Below are 14,868 nucleotides of genomic sequence, written 5' to 3'. Positions count from 1 at the left end.
TTGCTTCCACATTCTGGCTATGAACAGAGGGAATCATGACATTAAGAAAAAATATGTAGAAACCAATGATTTCTTTTCTATAAAATTGTATACCTCAGGACTCAAAATTATAGAAAATGCTTCAACTATTTCACAAAATAATTTTAAACAAAGAGTTACTACATTCTATAGAAAGACTTTTCCTCAAATATTTATTTTCAACTTGTGTTCTTTAGGGGAAATTTTGAAACCTGTCATATGTAATTTTCTTAATATAGGAAAGTCAGTGATGTAAATAAATGAGTTTTAAAGCTAAAAGGACACAGGGAAAATAAGTCCAAACTTATTTTACAGATGAAGAATTGAGGCCCAGAGAAGTGAAATGATTCACTCAAAATCACATGATCAGTAGCAGAGCTGTTCCTAAAAATTTGGTTTCCTACTTTAGTATTTTTTTTCTCTGCTACACCTAATTGTTTCTTTTAATCACAAATGGTAGAGATTTAGATGATTTAATGTCATAAGGAAGTACTCTGTGGATGCTGAATTTTGCCATTCTGCTTTGGTTAAAAAAAAGGTACTTCTTGAATTGATCTATTAACTTGTGGTTCCTACTATGTAAAACCAAATCTTAAAACTGGGAAACAACTCAAAAATTCCATACCCAAATTCTTCCATTTCCCACTTTGACTCTTTTAAGCACTATATATAGTTGCAGATGATTTTCTTCCAATGGTCAGTTTTTGTCATTTGCTTTGTGTCTGGTGTACCCTTGGTACCAGGACTAAGCTCAGGTGCTCCAGACCCTGATGTTGATCCTCAGGAAATCTTTACATTATTCAATGGGATGTCCAGTCGTTTGATTTGTTTCCATAATTGAAAAAGAATACTTAGCTATTATTCTCCTTCATGATTCTCATTTGTGAATTATGGCCCAGTTTTATAAAAATATGGTGATATAATAATAGCCTTACACTGATGTTGACTGTTTTGGGGTACTTCATCAGTTGAAAGTAACACGTTTATTAGTCTACGTAGCCTAGATTATACTCAATAATGACCCTTCAATCTTTGTAGCTTAATATAAAAGTTTATATATAAAGTTTATATATTATGTATATTTAAGCATATACATATATATATATTAATGTTTATTTTTTCACTCAAGCTACATGTCCAGTGAAGGGTTTTGCTCAGAGGGTCCTGAGCTAATGGAGGCTGCACCATCTGTAGCTGTACTACCTGGAGTACTTGGCCTTCTTATTGCTTGACAGGGAAGGAGACAGCTGGAGTGTAATACTGGCTCTTCTGTGCTTTGGTTGGAAATGACACAAATTATTTCTACTACAGCTCCACAAAGGAGCTGGAAATATTGAGGAGCAGATCATAAGTTTGTGGAGCACCCATATCTCTGCCACATGTCAAAATACTCAAACTTTCTGCAGGGCCGTGCCCTGTTGTCCAGACTCTGCATCCTTTTTCTTGTCACAATTTCCCTGGGTCCCAGTTACAAGCCTAGTCCTGCCTTTTCCTATGATCATAGATAGAAAAGGATTATGCAATGATAGTTCTAGGGCTTAGCATTTTAACCTTTGAGTTAAAACTCACTCCAGTTTTAGGTTTCTGTCTCTTTCTGAAAGTACAGCAGCTCACCTTGTGCCCGTTTCATCCATATTTTATTCCTTGTGCCTGAGTTCCTATTGTAATTGGTAATTTTGAGATTTGTTACCTTTGAGACTGATGCAAAGAACTAGTCTAAATTAGAACTGAAATATCTCTGAAAATGTTGCTGGTTATTAACAGTTATCTATAGCTATGAGTTATTGGTTCTTTTATTAACTTCTGGATACAAATTTTTCTTGGTATAAGGGAATTATTATTTTGACATAAAGACGTTCTCGCCTGCTGGGCTAGGTGGTGAAGGGGACCAAAGTTTTGCTACACTAAAACTGCCTTTTGAGATATTAATTTTAAGCTGGTTATTAAGAAACAAAAGACTTAGAAGGTTTGACCCTCTCCCTTTCTTGCCCAAAAGATTCAGATGGAATGACCTGCTCCAGGATGGAAATCTTAGCTTGTTCACCTTAGCCTAATTTGAATTAAGTATGGTAGATAGGAAGGCACCAAGCAGGGGACTGTTAACTAAAACATCCTTTGTGTCCCATTGTTTCTGGGTTGCCTAGCAAAAATTTGCCTGCTATGTATGTTCCACTCCTCCTCAACTACCTGTAAATTGCCTATTTTCTTTGAAATCTCGGACCTTTGCCCCCTCCTTTCTCTTTTGTCCAAAATGATATATATGCCCAATTTTACCTCAGTTTTCGGAATTTTCATGCAAATGTGAATTCCCTGTTTGCATGTATTAAGATTTGCAAACAATCCACACTTTTCTTACGGCCTACTAGCATTGTATGATGTGGCACATCCTACCTCTTTAATTTAATCTGCTATGCTCCAATAAACTGGCCTCCTTTACATTCCTTAGACATACCAAGACACTGCAGCACTAGTCATTAAATTTCATGATCCCTACAGTGGTAATCTTGAAAGCATGTATCTCTTTGAAGGCTCCATCAGTCTGGGGACTTTGGTGACTACAGTGACCAGAATCCATTTGGTGAATGTTGTGCTGAGCTCCCCAGATCCACCCTTTAGGACTGAAGCACAACCTCTCCCACATTCTGGAAATGTTGGTGGCTCTTAGCTGGGCCCTCTGTGGTTGTTGCTCTTGGCTAAAGACAGCCCTCTAGTCCAAGGTCACCACCTCCCTTCCCTAGGTGCGGGCCATATGCAATGACTGATTGATGTAAGGGTATAGAGACCTGGCCCTCTGCCTCAATTTCGGTCAATGCTGAAGGGCCATCCCCTAGAGCTCCCTGGAGAATTGGTTACAGCCTCAATTGCAACTGTGTTGCACTTCAACTTCTTCCTTTGCCTGATCTTGTGACCTGTCTCCATAGTGTTCTTGAGAGAACTACCCAATAACCTCCTGCATGCAAATCCCAGAGCTTCAGGGTCTGTTCCCCAGTGAACCCCACTGTGATAGGCCCTACACTGGTATCAAACATGTAACATGTGCACTAAATAAACCTTTGTTGTAATAAGCTACTGAAATGTTTGTTAAAACCTAGCATATCCTGACTAGTACAGGTACCAAACCTTGCCTGCCCTGCCAATTCTTTGTTCTCACCTGAGATTGTCTTTTATTGTCTGACTTGTACTAGTGGACTGGTTCCAAATTCTAGTTCTCTGATCTTTCTCATAATAAGTTAACAGCCATGTCCTATGGAAGCAACAGAAGGGGGAAGAGGTTGCCTATCTAGTTGTCTACAAATTATTCCTACCAGGTCAGTGGCAAAATTTTTTTCATGTGAATTTCCTAGGACCCTTTCTTCTTTTCTATACAATTTATTGCTTATTTATAATATGTATAAGGGTACTTATTGTTTCTTAAGAAAATTTTTATGCAAATAAAAACAATCAAGTACTTGATCCCAATTTGAGAATGAAAACCAGTATGCTACCAATTAATAAATTCTGTGTACCTTAACGTACTTAAAATCCTATTTTTCTGAGCACTAGATCTTATTTCTTGAAAGTCAAATGATAAAACAATATCAGTTTCTTATTTTAGGCCTCTTAGGCAAAGCAAATTATAGTAAAAATGCTAATGAATCAAAGCATATGCTCCTTTTAATTTTTTTTAAAAAGGGGTTTTACTACATAGAATAATTTCTCTCTGCCTGAAGGGTATACAGTATAAAAATATTTCCATTAAACAGTGAGAATCCTGGGCTGGTATTACTACAACTGGTAATTATAGAAGATATTCAGTATGATAACAACAACTAGTTTAAGGAATGTGGAGATTTATTTACATCAATTTCAGATAAAAAGATAAAAGGGGACTTGAATAAACTAGCAAAGAGCATGACTTCAGGAGTGTATCTATGAATGTATCTTTGGAACTGCCCTTAGCCAAAATGAAAGACCAGCAAAACCAGCCTTCAGAATAACCCTTCTGCTTAGTAGGAGAAAGGAAAGCTAGACTTCACCTCTAAGATCTCCCTCCCACGCAAATTTTTCACTTCACAGCTAAGAATTAAACCCAGACTTCCCGATCATGGCGCCACGCACTTCACCTTCTCCCATCTCCCAAAGCAAAATCCCACTCAAGTCGTCCTGATCCCACAAGGGTCTGTAAGGGTTGCAGGGCAGGGTAAGGTGAGAATGGAATCCCTTCCTCTATCCTGATTGCTTGGGTTTTTGCAAGTCTGAAAAACCCCACTAAACCGATCTTTTCCAGATTCAAGAAAGCTTCCAACAGGACCTTCTGATTTCCTTGTTTGCAAAGACTCATCCCACTCTTTACCCAGAGCAGCAACTCCTCACTGTAGTTTTCCTTTCACGAGTGCTATAAAAAGCCCCTAAGGTCCCCAACATTTGTGAATAAAGGCCCACCCTCGAAGTGGAAACCGCGATGCATAGACAGATATGCACATAAACAGCAGGACAGCGTATAGAATTTTAAGTTTTCTTTCTGGCTTTTCATCTCAAATGTTCACTATTCCTGTCAGCTAAGAAGGGTTACAGGAATGGGTGCTTGAGGAAAGCAGACGCCGAAAAGAGCAAAAACATCAATTTAGGGGTGGTCTTTCCAATTCCGGCTTTTATTTCAGTCGGTGATGGGAGGCCGAGGAGGTCAAGGTCTCCGGTTCTGGGAAAGGCGTGTCCGTCTGGATTCTTAGGCTGCGGAGAGGCTGGCTTTGGCTCCAAGAAACAATAGAGGCAGTTCGGCCCCTTACGGCTTTACTCCCGGTCGCGGAGGAGACCGCGACGCCTCGTCAGGAGCTAAATTACGCAGCTCGGAAGAGTATGCCAAATGCAGGAAAATGTGTGGCCGCTCGCTCAAACACACAAATCCCAACCGTGCGCGTATGAAACATATGTGTGTATAGAGAAAAAAGGCCATTTCTGCCCATCCTAAGCTGCCGGCCCCACCCTGCCCTCGCCGGATCGGGTGAGACACTCCGCGGGCCTTGCGCGGAGTCCGCCCCAGCAAGCCCGGGAGAGAGGGGCAGGGCCGGGCGGGGTCGCGAGTGCGCAGGCGCAGTGTGGGCTTCGTCGCGCCGCCAGCGCCGCCGCCGCCGTCGCCGCGGCCAGAGCCGCCCGCGCTGCACCACAGGCCCGAGACAGACAGGGCCGGGAAGAGCCGGAGACTGAGTAGGAGGCGGAGGCGGAGGCGGAGGCGGGGCGACTCCGGTGACCGGGAGCGCCGCAGACTGGCAGCTGCGGCGACTCCCCCCTTTGTGTCTGGTCTGCTCGGAGCCACTGGAAGTGCTTCCCGGAGGGGCGCTGAGTGTCTCGCCGCCTCTTAGCCAACCCCCTCCCCAGCCACCTACATCCGCCCTCCCGCCGCCCCCCGCCCTCGGCCCGCGACGCCGGAGCTCCGCCCGGAGCCCAGAGCTGCGGGAGAACGAGGCAGCGGCGGCGGCGGCGGCGGCGGCTTCCTCAGGGGGGCTGTGATTCGCTCACAGGAGCCATTGACGGGAGAAGACGAGGCTTTCATGGTGGAATTTACCTCTGGCGAGATCGAGCAGCTGCAATAAAAAAGAGAGAGAGAGACGCGCACGCGGGAGGGCTAGAAAGAGCAGCCTCCCGGCACCTCCCCTCCGCCCGCTGTTTTGGGGAGCACCGGGCCCAGCCTGCCGACCCCTCTCTTACCCTCCCCCGCTTCCCACCGCTACTCAACCCTCTGGCCCGACCCCGCGGGACCCTCGCAGAATTTGTTCCGCGAAAGCGTGAAGGCTGTGGGTTTGTCCATGGAGACAGGCACCCTTTTCGATTCGGTCGAGGAAGAGGATTTGTTGTTCTCCAATTTGGAGTGAAGGAAGCACCGAAGCGAAACTTAAAAAGGAATCCTGCCTTCCCGGAGCCACAGGCGATGAGACTCGGGCTGCCGGGCGCCTTCGCCGCCGCCGCCGCCCGCGCGACTTCGCCCTTCCCCAGTAGTCGGGAACTTGTTCTGATCCTCGGCCCCCTAATCGAATCCCCGCTCTCCACCCCTGTGCACCCTGGATATGTTTTCTCCCAGACCTGGATATTTCTTTGATATCGTGAAACTACGAGGGAAATAACTGCGGGGCTTTCCTCTTGTCTCCCTGCTGCTTCCCACGGACATGCCTTTAGTTTGAGGGGCCGAGGCACCCGGTCCTAGGCGAATGAACCCCTCCAGCCGCGAGGGAGAGAAATGAAGGGAATTTCTGCAGCGGAATGAAAGCTCTGCAGCTAAGTCCTCTCATCTGCCATTTGTCCTTTCAAACTGCATTGTAATACGGGCCGGGTAAGTCAGACGAGAGAGAAGACAAGCCTCGCGGCCGTGTTTCTCCGCCCGTGTTTACTTTCCATATTTCTTGTCTCTGCTCTCCTGCTTCTTGGCTGGCCCAGGGATGACTTCCTCGCTGCAGCGGCCCTGGCGGGTGCCCTCGCTGCTATGGACCGTTCTGCTGGTCAGCACTGCGGCCGGTGAGTAGTCCCGGCTGGCGGGTCCCGGCCACTTGCCTTGCGGGTGGCGAGGGAGTGAGCCCGCAGAGGCCGAGGCCTGCGCTCGCCCTTGGATGCGTCCCCCGATCACTGTATAGGGAACCACGAACGTGTACCTGCGTTCCTTTCCCGACCCTTCCAGGGAAACAACCTTTCATGTTTTTGTGTAGTTTCGAATCTCCACTTCCATATTCCCCACCTTCCACACCCCCCACAGGGGAAAAAAAGACATATTGGGTGTGGTATCTTGACATTTTTAGCTGTGAGGTAATGCAAGGATTAAAATAATATTTTAATCACCACTGAACAGTGTCTATTATGGTATCTTTGGAAACAGAGGTGTAGATTTTTCTTAACATAAAGAAGCGTATTTGGCTTACAGTAAAAAGAACATCAACTATAGAACACACACTTGAACCTTATTTTTAGATTTAGATCACTCCTTGGGAATCCATATTCCTTTCTTTATTCAAAAATGTTACTGAATGAGTTGAATAAAATGTTGAGGATGCAAGAACTGTGAGATCCTTAGAGATTCTTAATACATTGTATAATACTGTTAATTATTATCATTAGTATTATTTTGTAATTATATGGCCATCTTTTCAATATGGACACTGGTATTTTTTATGTTTTTGGAATTACTATTGTGTTTAAAAGTATTTTCGATCACTTTACATTTAATCATCTGGCATTTATTGGCTGTCCTGTCATTGAGACAACTTTGACCTCACATCGGATTTCTAGAAGATCTGAGTCCTGAAAGATCTTTGTCGTTTTACTGAAGCTTAAAGAGAAATGGTAGTCATCCTTTCCTTAGAATATTTTCTTTTTAGTTTTCAGCCACCTTACCAAAAACCTTATGTTTCTTTTGCAATTGTTTTTCATGCAGTCTTGTGATAATATGCTTTTAGAAATTTTCAGGAGTGAATTGTACATACAATTCTTAAATTTGGCTTAGGATGGCCAAATAGATTATACGTTTAAAAATAAGTAAAGGACACCATGACAGTTTTTCAAGTACTTTTTTATTTTTGTAAGTGTGTACTTTTCACATTCAATAAGTTTCTCATTGCTGTGTTAAACCCAGAAGTTGCTTGCTTATTTCCATTTAAAAAGTCTGCACTGGGAAAATACTGACAGGAAATTTGAAGTTTCCTTTTGTGTTTTTGATATTTTTGAATAATATCTATTATGTTTACGATAAATCTATGTAATGTTAAAACAATTTGAACTTCTAAATTGAATATATTTGGAAACTTGCATTTTAATATTCTTAATCATCACAATTCCTTTTGGGCTAAAAATGAATGCATTTTCACTAATTATTTCATTGTGTTAGTTATTTAAATTCTTTAGCCATAAGCCATGTGGTTCCTGTAAAATATGAAGAGAGTAAAAGACCTTAAGCTTACGCAGTTATTCTAAGAGCAGAAATCTCACAGAATATAGACTTTTCAGTGTTCTTTATTTTTGACCTTTTTAGAATGTAGATTCTCACTTTTAGTTGACAGGCTTATTATTTTGTGATCAGATAAAAGTAAGAGAAAGAACACTGATTTTAAAATAAACAATTTCTATTTGGTAAATAAAACATTAGAATACTGTGCCTTAAAAGGGATTGGTTAAAAGAATCACTGCTTAAAAAGTTTAGTCCTCTTTTTTCTTTAGTATACGTAGCACCAGATGCAAAAATTTGTGATGCTGGATTTCAGAGCTATGACAACAATAATAATAATAATAGCTGGTATTTATTGAGTGCTTACTATGTGCCAGCAACTATCCAATAGTTGTATGTATTTTCTCATTTGATCCTGATGACAGTTCTATACTCCAGGTTTAATTATGCTCCTTTTACAGAGAGGGCAAGTGAAGTACAGATAATTTATTTTTTTATTTTTATTTTTTTTTTGAGAATTTAAATAACTCACCACACAGTCAATAAATTGAGGAGCCAGGATTATAGCCTGTACCCTTACTTACAACATTAATGGTAACAATAACTTCTCACTCTTAATTGGGAACGTGGGATAGAATAGTGCCTTCACCAGATCAGCCTTTGCAAAGAAGCAGGCACTTGACAAGATCTTTGTACCTCGCTGGTTATGCAAATGTCATGGTTCTAAATGTGTAAAACTTTGCTTTGCCCAGTATTGGAGTGGCTAGTGCAGTTTCATTAAGTGCAAGGTGACTAAAGAGAGCCTGTGTGGATTTGGGATACATAGATGCAGTGATGTAACCAAACAGGTGCAAGTACTGCTGCTGAAAGGAAAAAAATATTGGAAGACTGATACCACATCCCTCTTTGGGTCATGGTTCAATCCTTTATTTATTTTGAATCTCTCTTTCCCACTTTATCTAGTTCTTGGATTCTTTAATTCTAAGAACAATTGGTATGCAGAAAATTAGAATTTATAAAAGTATGTGCTTGTGTTTGATTTATAAATGAATTATTTAATAAAAATACACACAGTACAATGCCATACTGTGGGGACAGAGCCCCAAAAAGCAGTTTCCAGGCTCTCGGCCTCACATAGAAAGGTGCTGGCTCAGGTAGTAAATGGCCATCGACTGTGATCAAATGGCCATCAGCTGTGGCTAGTTGGCCGTCAGCTGTAACCAGTGAGCCATTGGCCACTAATATAACTGCCGTAGCTAGGCTAGCAGAAAAAAGGGGGGAGCTAGCAAGAAGATGGTGGCTGAGCCTGCAAGCGGCGCAGTGAGGGTTGAGAATTGTGTTGCTCCTGGTTCCTGTGTCTCCAACCCAGCCACCAGTGAGAGTATAGTGGTGTGACTCCCCTACCTATGGCTCCGTGGGTGTTCCTTTTTGGACTAGCCATATCCTGCGTTTTTGTGTGGGGAGTGGGGCCAGAGACCCTGCCGGGCACCCCGCACGACACATACTTATTTAAAGGTCAGCTTCTGTAAAAAAGATTTTTTTAAAAAAATAAAAGTTGCCAAGTTTTATTTAGGTTCTAATGGTTCCACATAACGTATCAAACCTGTATCCCAGCACACCCTGTGCAACCCCCTGAGCAGGCTTAGTGACCCTTCACCTCCAGTCTTAGTTCTTGTTCTTCTCCTTCTTGTCCTTCTTGCCTTTGCAGGGCCAGGGCAACTTTCCCCTTACCCCTTTAGTTCTTCTGGCTGGTGGAATAATCCAAGTGACATACAGCAGATTAACAAGAGAAAATCAAATTTTAATATGTGCGCATGGGGAATTCATATAAGCATGCAAATTCCAAAGACAGTGAGGCAAAATAAGGTATACCGGGGATGCCCCCAAAATGTATACACATGACTTGTATTCATCTTTTGTTATCGATATATATTATTACAATTTAATAGTTTTTTCCTTTCTTAAAATGTGTATACCTTTCGTTGGTACCCTCTATATGTATCATTTTGGACTAAGGAACGGGGAGTAGGCAATTCCTATGTGCTAAGGTGAGTATGCTAAGGTTCCATTCCTCAAGCAGAATTTTCTCTCTGAATCTGTTTAGATAGGTAAGGGGGAGGCAACAAACTTCTTGAGTTTGTTGGTCTTGAATTGTTTTCAGCTAGAAGTAATCGGCGTGTCAGGGTGGCACATTCTGGGGAGACTCACTTCTGACCTCCCCACCGACCTTGGTGGCCTGGGAGGCCAGGCAGCCCATGGCATTTTGAGTGGCCTCATTGTTGAGATCCACACCTGGAAGGGTCTCCAGGACACTCTCTAGGAACTCAGGGTCCTGCCTCACATAATCCTCCTGGGCTGGCGCAGATGTGTGCGTGGCTGAGCTGGCATCAGTGCCAGCCTCTCCTGCCTGGTCAGTGTCCACAGATTATTCCTGCATTTGAAATAATTCACTTGACTAGATTTCAGTTTTACGTACACCTATTAGGAACTTTCATCTCTACAAAAGCTATCCTGGCATGTGGGGTGGTGGTGCTGGTGTTGGGGTCGGTGTGAAATGTGGTGAGAGCTGTGCCACTCAAGTACAACAGCTTTCCTTCATTAAAGGCAAACTTTATTAACCGTGAGAGAGAAGAAACCGAATATTGCTTTCTGATGGGTAAATTCTAACTACATATAAGAGTTACAGAGTGAAGTCAGTTTACATCAGTTCATTTTATAACTGACCAAACCCCTTGTGTTGGCACTTACTCATGTACTGCCTTGCTGTTTAATAACATTTTTACGTATTTGCCTTGTCTTCTCAACTGATAATTGCTTCTAGAGGACAGGGTTTGTATCTTAAATTGTTTTGTTATCAACCATATTGCTATGCACATAGATGTTTAAGAAATATTAAATGAATGAATAATAAAAAGGAATTGGAGCCAGCAAGTATTCTAAGATTGCTCACTTACCCAAATGAATGATGTATTAGGAATTTATTCTTTCTGCGTCCCAGTTTCTTCAACTATAATAAAGTAGTTTAAGTGGTATAGTAGGAGGACTACTGCCTTGAGTTAATGAGACCTGGATTCTGTGTGATTCTGGGCAAATAGATTACTTAACATAGTTTTCACAATTGTAATATTATGGGATTGGACTAGATTATGTTTGAAATGCAGACTCTTGGGCACCACCCCAGACCCACTTAATCTGAATATCTGGACAGTGAGTTTGGGAATCTGCATTTAAGCACACATCTTCCAGTTAAATTTTATGTACCCTAAAGTTTGAGAACTGCTGGATCTAAGATTCCTTCTAAATGTGAGGTTTTACTTTATTTTTTTTAACCTTTTGTGCTAATTATAACCTATACTGGATGTTTTATTCAGTCAACATTGGTACCAAGCATTTCTTATTTTATGCTTTAAGTAATTACCCCAAACCTTTTTCTTTATTAAAATTTGCACAATTTTTTTTCTTGCCTTTTCTTGGTCTTAAAGGTAATAGGGGAAAACAGGGTATGTTATTTAATGAAAAGCGCTTTGCTCATTCAGTATTGTATACGCGTATGTTCATTTAGCTTGTACTTTTACTTTGGCCATTTTATTTTCCTCTTCCTTCTGCCATAAATAATAATTACTTGTAAGTAGAAAGAAGTGGTTTTACTTTTAGTAAATTTGAATGAGAATTGTTTATGAAATATAGATAATAGAATTAGTGCTAAACTAAATTAGACTAGATAACATTGTTTTGGTTTTAGTTACAAATTAATCTTCCATGGAACCCTTCAGGTGGATAATTACTTATATTAAATTTCTATCCACCAAAGAAGAATTGTATTCTGATTTTTGTTCTTTCAATTTTTTTTTTGTTAGTTTCAGGTGTAATTTGTATTCTGATTTGATTGATGGCTGCTGGAAAAAATTAAATATGAGTGCTGTGATATCTTAGAATTCATGAATTTTTCCCATCTTACACATGTTGAAGTGACTCTTATATTATCAAATTATTTCCCTTTTCCAGTTAAATGGTCTAGTCTTTGAATCCCTTCCAAAAGCAACGAAGATGTTGGTAGAATTTTGAGTGCAATAGAATTGATTTGTTTTTATCTTTTCTTTTTGTCTATGAGATGGATGTGACAGCTAAGACTACTGGATTATAACAATACATATAGTCTTTGTGAGGTTAGAACTAAGCTTATAAATAACATGAACATTTTAAAATATATTGCCTTATCAGAACTATTAGAAAACAACATTTATTGTTTGCTCTTAATTGCACTTAATACAGTAAGCGTTGACCATATCCAGTTTCTATTCCAGTGTGCACCCATGGGAGCAGCTGGAAGGGTAGGGAGGCATAATAGGATAGATATATGGAAGAACTAAAATGTCCAGTCAACAAACATTTATTAGTGCTTTCTTTGTGCAAATTTCTCTTTTAAATGTTGGTGGATACAAAGAAAGATAAGAACTGCTGCACCTCCTCCCCCAACTGTCTCATGCCATAGCCTATGTATCACTTTCTGAAAGAGAATTACATCTCATGCTGTTTGAAGCAAGGTATGTATGTTGCAAACCCTTATTATTTTTTCTCTCAGCCTATCTTTCAGGATGACAAATTCCTGTAGGTATTCTGCAACACAGAAAAAGAGACTATGTTTCTGTGGCATTTTCCAACTAATCTCCACCCTCCTTTTATGTCTTTCTTCTCTGCCAGCCTTCTTGGAAGAGCACTAAATACTTCTTGACTTCCTTTATCCTCAACTCCTTACTTGTCCCCTCTGTGCAGTATATATTATTAGGTCAGCAGTGACTTCCTGATTGCTAAATCCAGTCACTTTTCAATCTTGTTCTCTCACTTTTTGTTGAATTTGACAGTTTTGGTCACCCCTTCCTTGAAACTCTCCTTTCCATGATTCTGTATCTTCTCCATACTCTCTTCTCCCTTACTGATTTTTGTTTTGTGGTGTTTTAAGTCTCCCTAGATGGTATTTTATCTTATTGCTACTCCACCCCCTTATTGATTTTCTCTTATTGCTACTCCTCTCCCAGGCTTTAATTATCCCTAAAATTAGATGATTTCTGAGTCAAACAGACAACCAGAATAAGAAGCTAGAAAGGTTTGAATTTCTTGCTAGTCGTTCCAGTAGCTGTTTGCTTTGGGCAAATAATGTCTTTTGTTCTCCGTATCTTCATTTGTAAAGTGAGGAGGTAGGCCTGCATGATGCTTATAGTACTTATAGCACTTTGGCTTGTGGTACAGGAAAAGCCAGTGGTATACTTAGTTACTAGTAAGTAAGTGAATAGAACTTTTTGAGTGATACATTTTGTTATTATTGAGTATATAATACTTTCACTTTAACTTAGGTTGGGGAAAACTGTGGGTGTATTGTGAAAGCACTACTTTGAAAGAAATATAAATTAATTTTTTGCGAATACATTTTATATCTTGATTATGTTGAATTAGGACCACAAAAATGTTGTAAATAAAAGCTCTTTAGGGAAATGCTTGAATGAAAATATAAGAAAATCTATAAATATAAAGGGTGCTTTTAAAATAATTGGAGTCCTAGAATTTTAGAATTGGAAAGGATCTTAGGGTAGAACTTACATAGATAGAAGTTTATTATAGCTACAATCTTATCTTTCATTTTAATTTAAGAATAAATAATGCCAAGGTCAGTTTCAGCTCGCCTTTGACCCAGTTATCTTACATTTTAAATCAGTGAGATCTAATTAATGTCATTTTAGCATTAAGTTGGTAAATATTTTAAACAGCTTTATTGAGCTATAATTCACACACCATACAATTCACCTATTTAAAAGTGTACAATTCAATGGTTTTGAAATACATTATTGATTTTTAAAAATTATCATAAAAACGTGTATAACAAAATTTGCCATTTTAACTATTTTCAGGTATACAATTCAGTGACATTCATTACATTCACAATGTGGTGCAACCATCACTAAAACTTTTTCATCACACCAAACGGTAACTCTGTAACCCTTAAGCATAACTCCCCATTCTCCCATCCTCCCAGCTTCTGGTAAACTCGAATCTTCTGTTTCTATGAATTTGTTTACCTAAGTATTTCATGTAACTTTAGGTATTTCAATAATTGCGTTACCTAACACCTCTATATGTCACATGAAATCATACAATCTTTGTCCTTTCATTACTGGCTCATTTTGCTTAGCATAATGTTTTCAGGGTTTATCCATGTTTTAGCATGTGTCAGAATTTCATTGCCTTTTAAGGCTGAATAATATTCCATCGTATGTACGAGGTCTGACAAATGATGTTGCTAACCTTGTTTTGATATCAGAGGAATTATTCATTATGAATTTGTACCAACTGGACATACAGTTAACCAAGGTTACTATTTGGAAGTGCTGAAAAGGCTGCATGAAAAAGTTAGATGACCTGAACTTTTCGCCAGCAGTTCATGGTTCTTGCATCACGACAATGCACCAGCTCACACTGAACTGTCTGTGAGGGAGTTTTTAGCCAGTAAACAAATAACTGCATTGGAACACCCTCCCTACTCACCTGACCTGGCCCCCAGTGACTTCTTTCTTTACCCAAAGACAAAGGAAATATTGAAAGGAAGACATTTTGATGACATTCAGGACTTCAAGGGTAATTGGATGACAGCTCTGATGGCCATTCCAAAAAGAGTTCCAAAATTGCTTTAAAGGGTGGACTAGGTGCTGGCGTTGGTGCATAGCTTCCCAAGGGGAGTACTTTGAAGGTGACCGTAATGATATTCAGCAATGAGGTATGGAGCACTTTTTCTAGGATAAGTTCTCGAACTTAATTGTCTGACCTCATATAGTCCACATTTTTTTAAACCATTTGTCTGTTGATGGACACCTGAGTTGTTTCCACCTTTTGGCTATTGTGAACAATGCTGCAATGAACATTGGTGTACAAGTATCTGTTCCAGTTCCTGCTTTCAA

At 40.3% G+C, this 14,868-nt stretch overlaps 1 protein-coding gene across 2 annotated transcripts in view; it reads left to right on the top strand.

Annotated features, from left to right (window-relative positions):
• Positions 1 to 5,869: 5,869 nt before the first annotated feature.
• BMPR2 (bone morphogenetic protein receptor type 2) overlaps positions 5,870 to 14,868 on the top strand; it is a 134,306-nt gene continuing 125,307 nt past the window's right edge. Inside the window, exons 1-2 of one of the 2 annotated variants that reach the window (XM_033111423.1) lie at positions 6,182 to 6,322; positions 6,427 to 6,504. In XM_033111423.1, coding sequence (XP_032967314.1) covers positions 6,429 to 6,504 — 76 coding nt within the window. In that variant the 5' untranslated portion in view covers positions 6,182 to 6,322; positions 6,427 to 6,428. Of the gene's footprint in view, positions 6,505 to 14,868 lie in introns of both variants that reach the window. The other variant, XM_033111422.1, reaches the window with a different exon arrangement.

The sequence above is a fragment of the Rhinolophus ferrumequinum genome, chromosome 8, assembly GCF_004115265.2.
Source record: "Rhinolophus ferrumequinum isolate MPI-CBG mRhiFer1 chromosome 8, mRhiFer1_v1.p, whole genome shotgun sequence".
Classification (NCBI taxonomy): Eukaryota; Metazoa; Chordata; class Mammalia; order Chiroptera; family Rhinolophidae; genus Rhinolophus; species Rhinolophus ferrumequinum.
The sequence above is the reverse complement of the archived record's forward strand: the minus strand, read 5'-3'. Positions and strand labels throughout refer to the sequence as shown.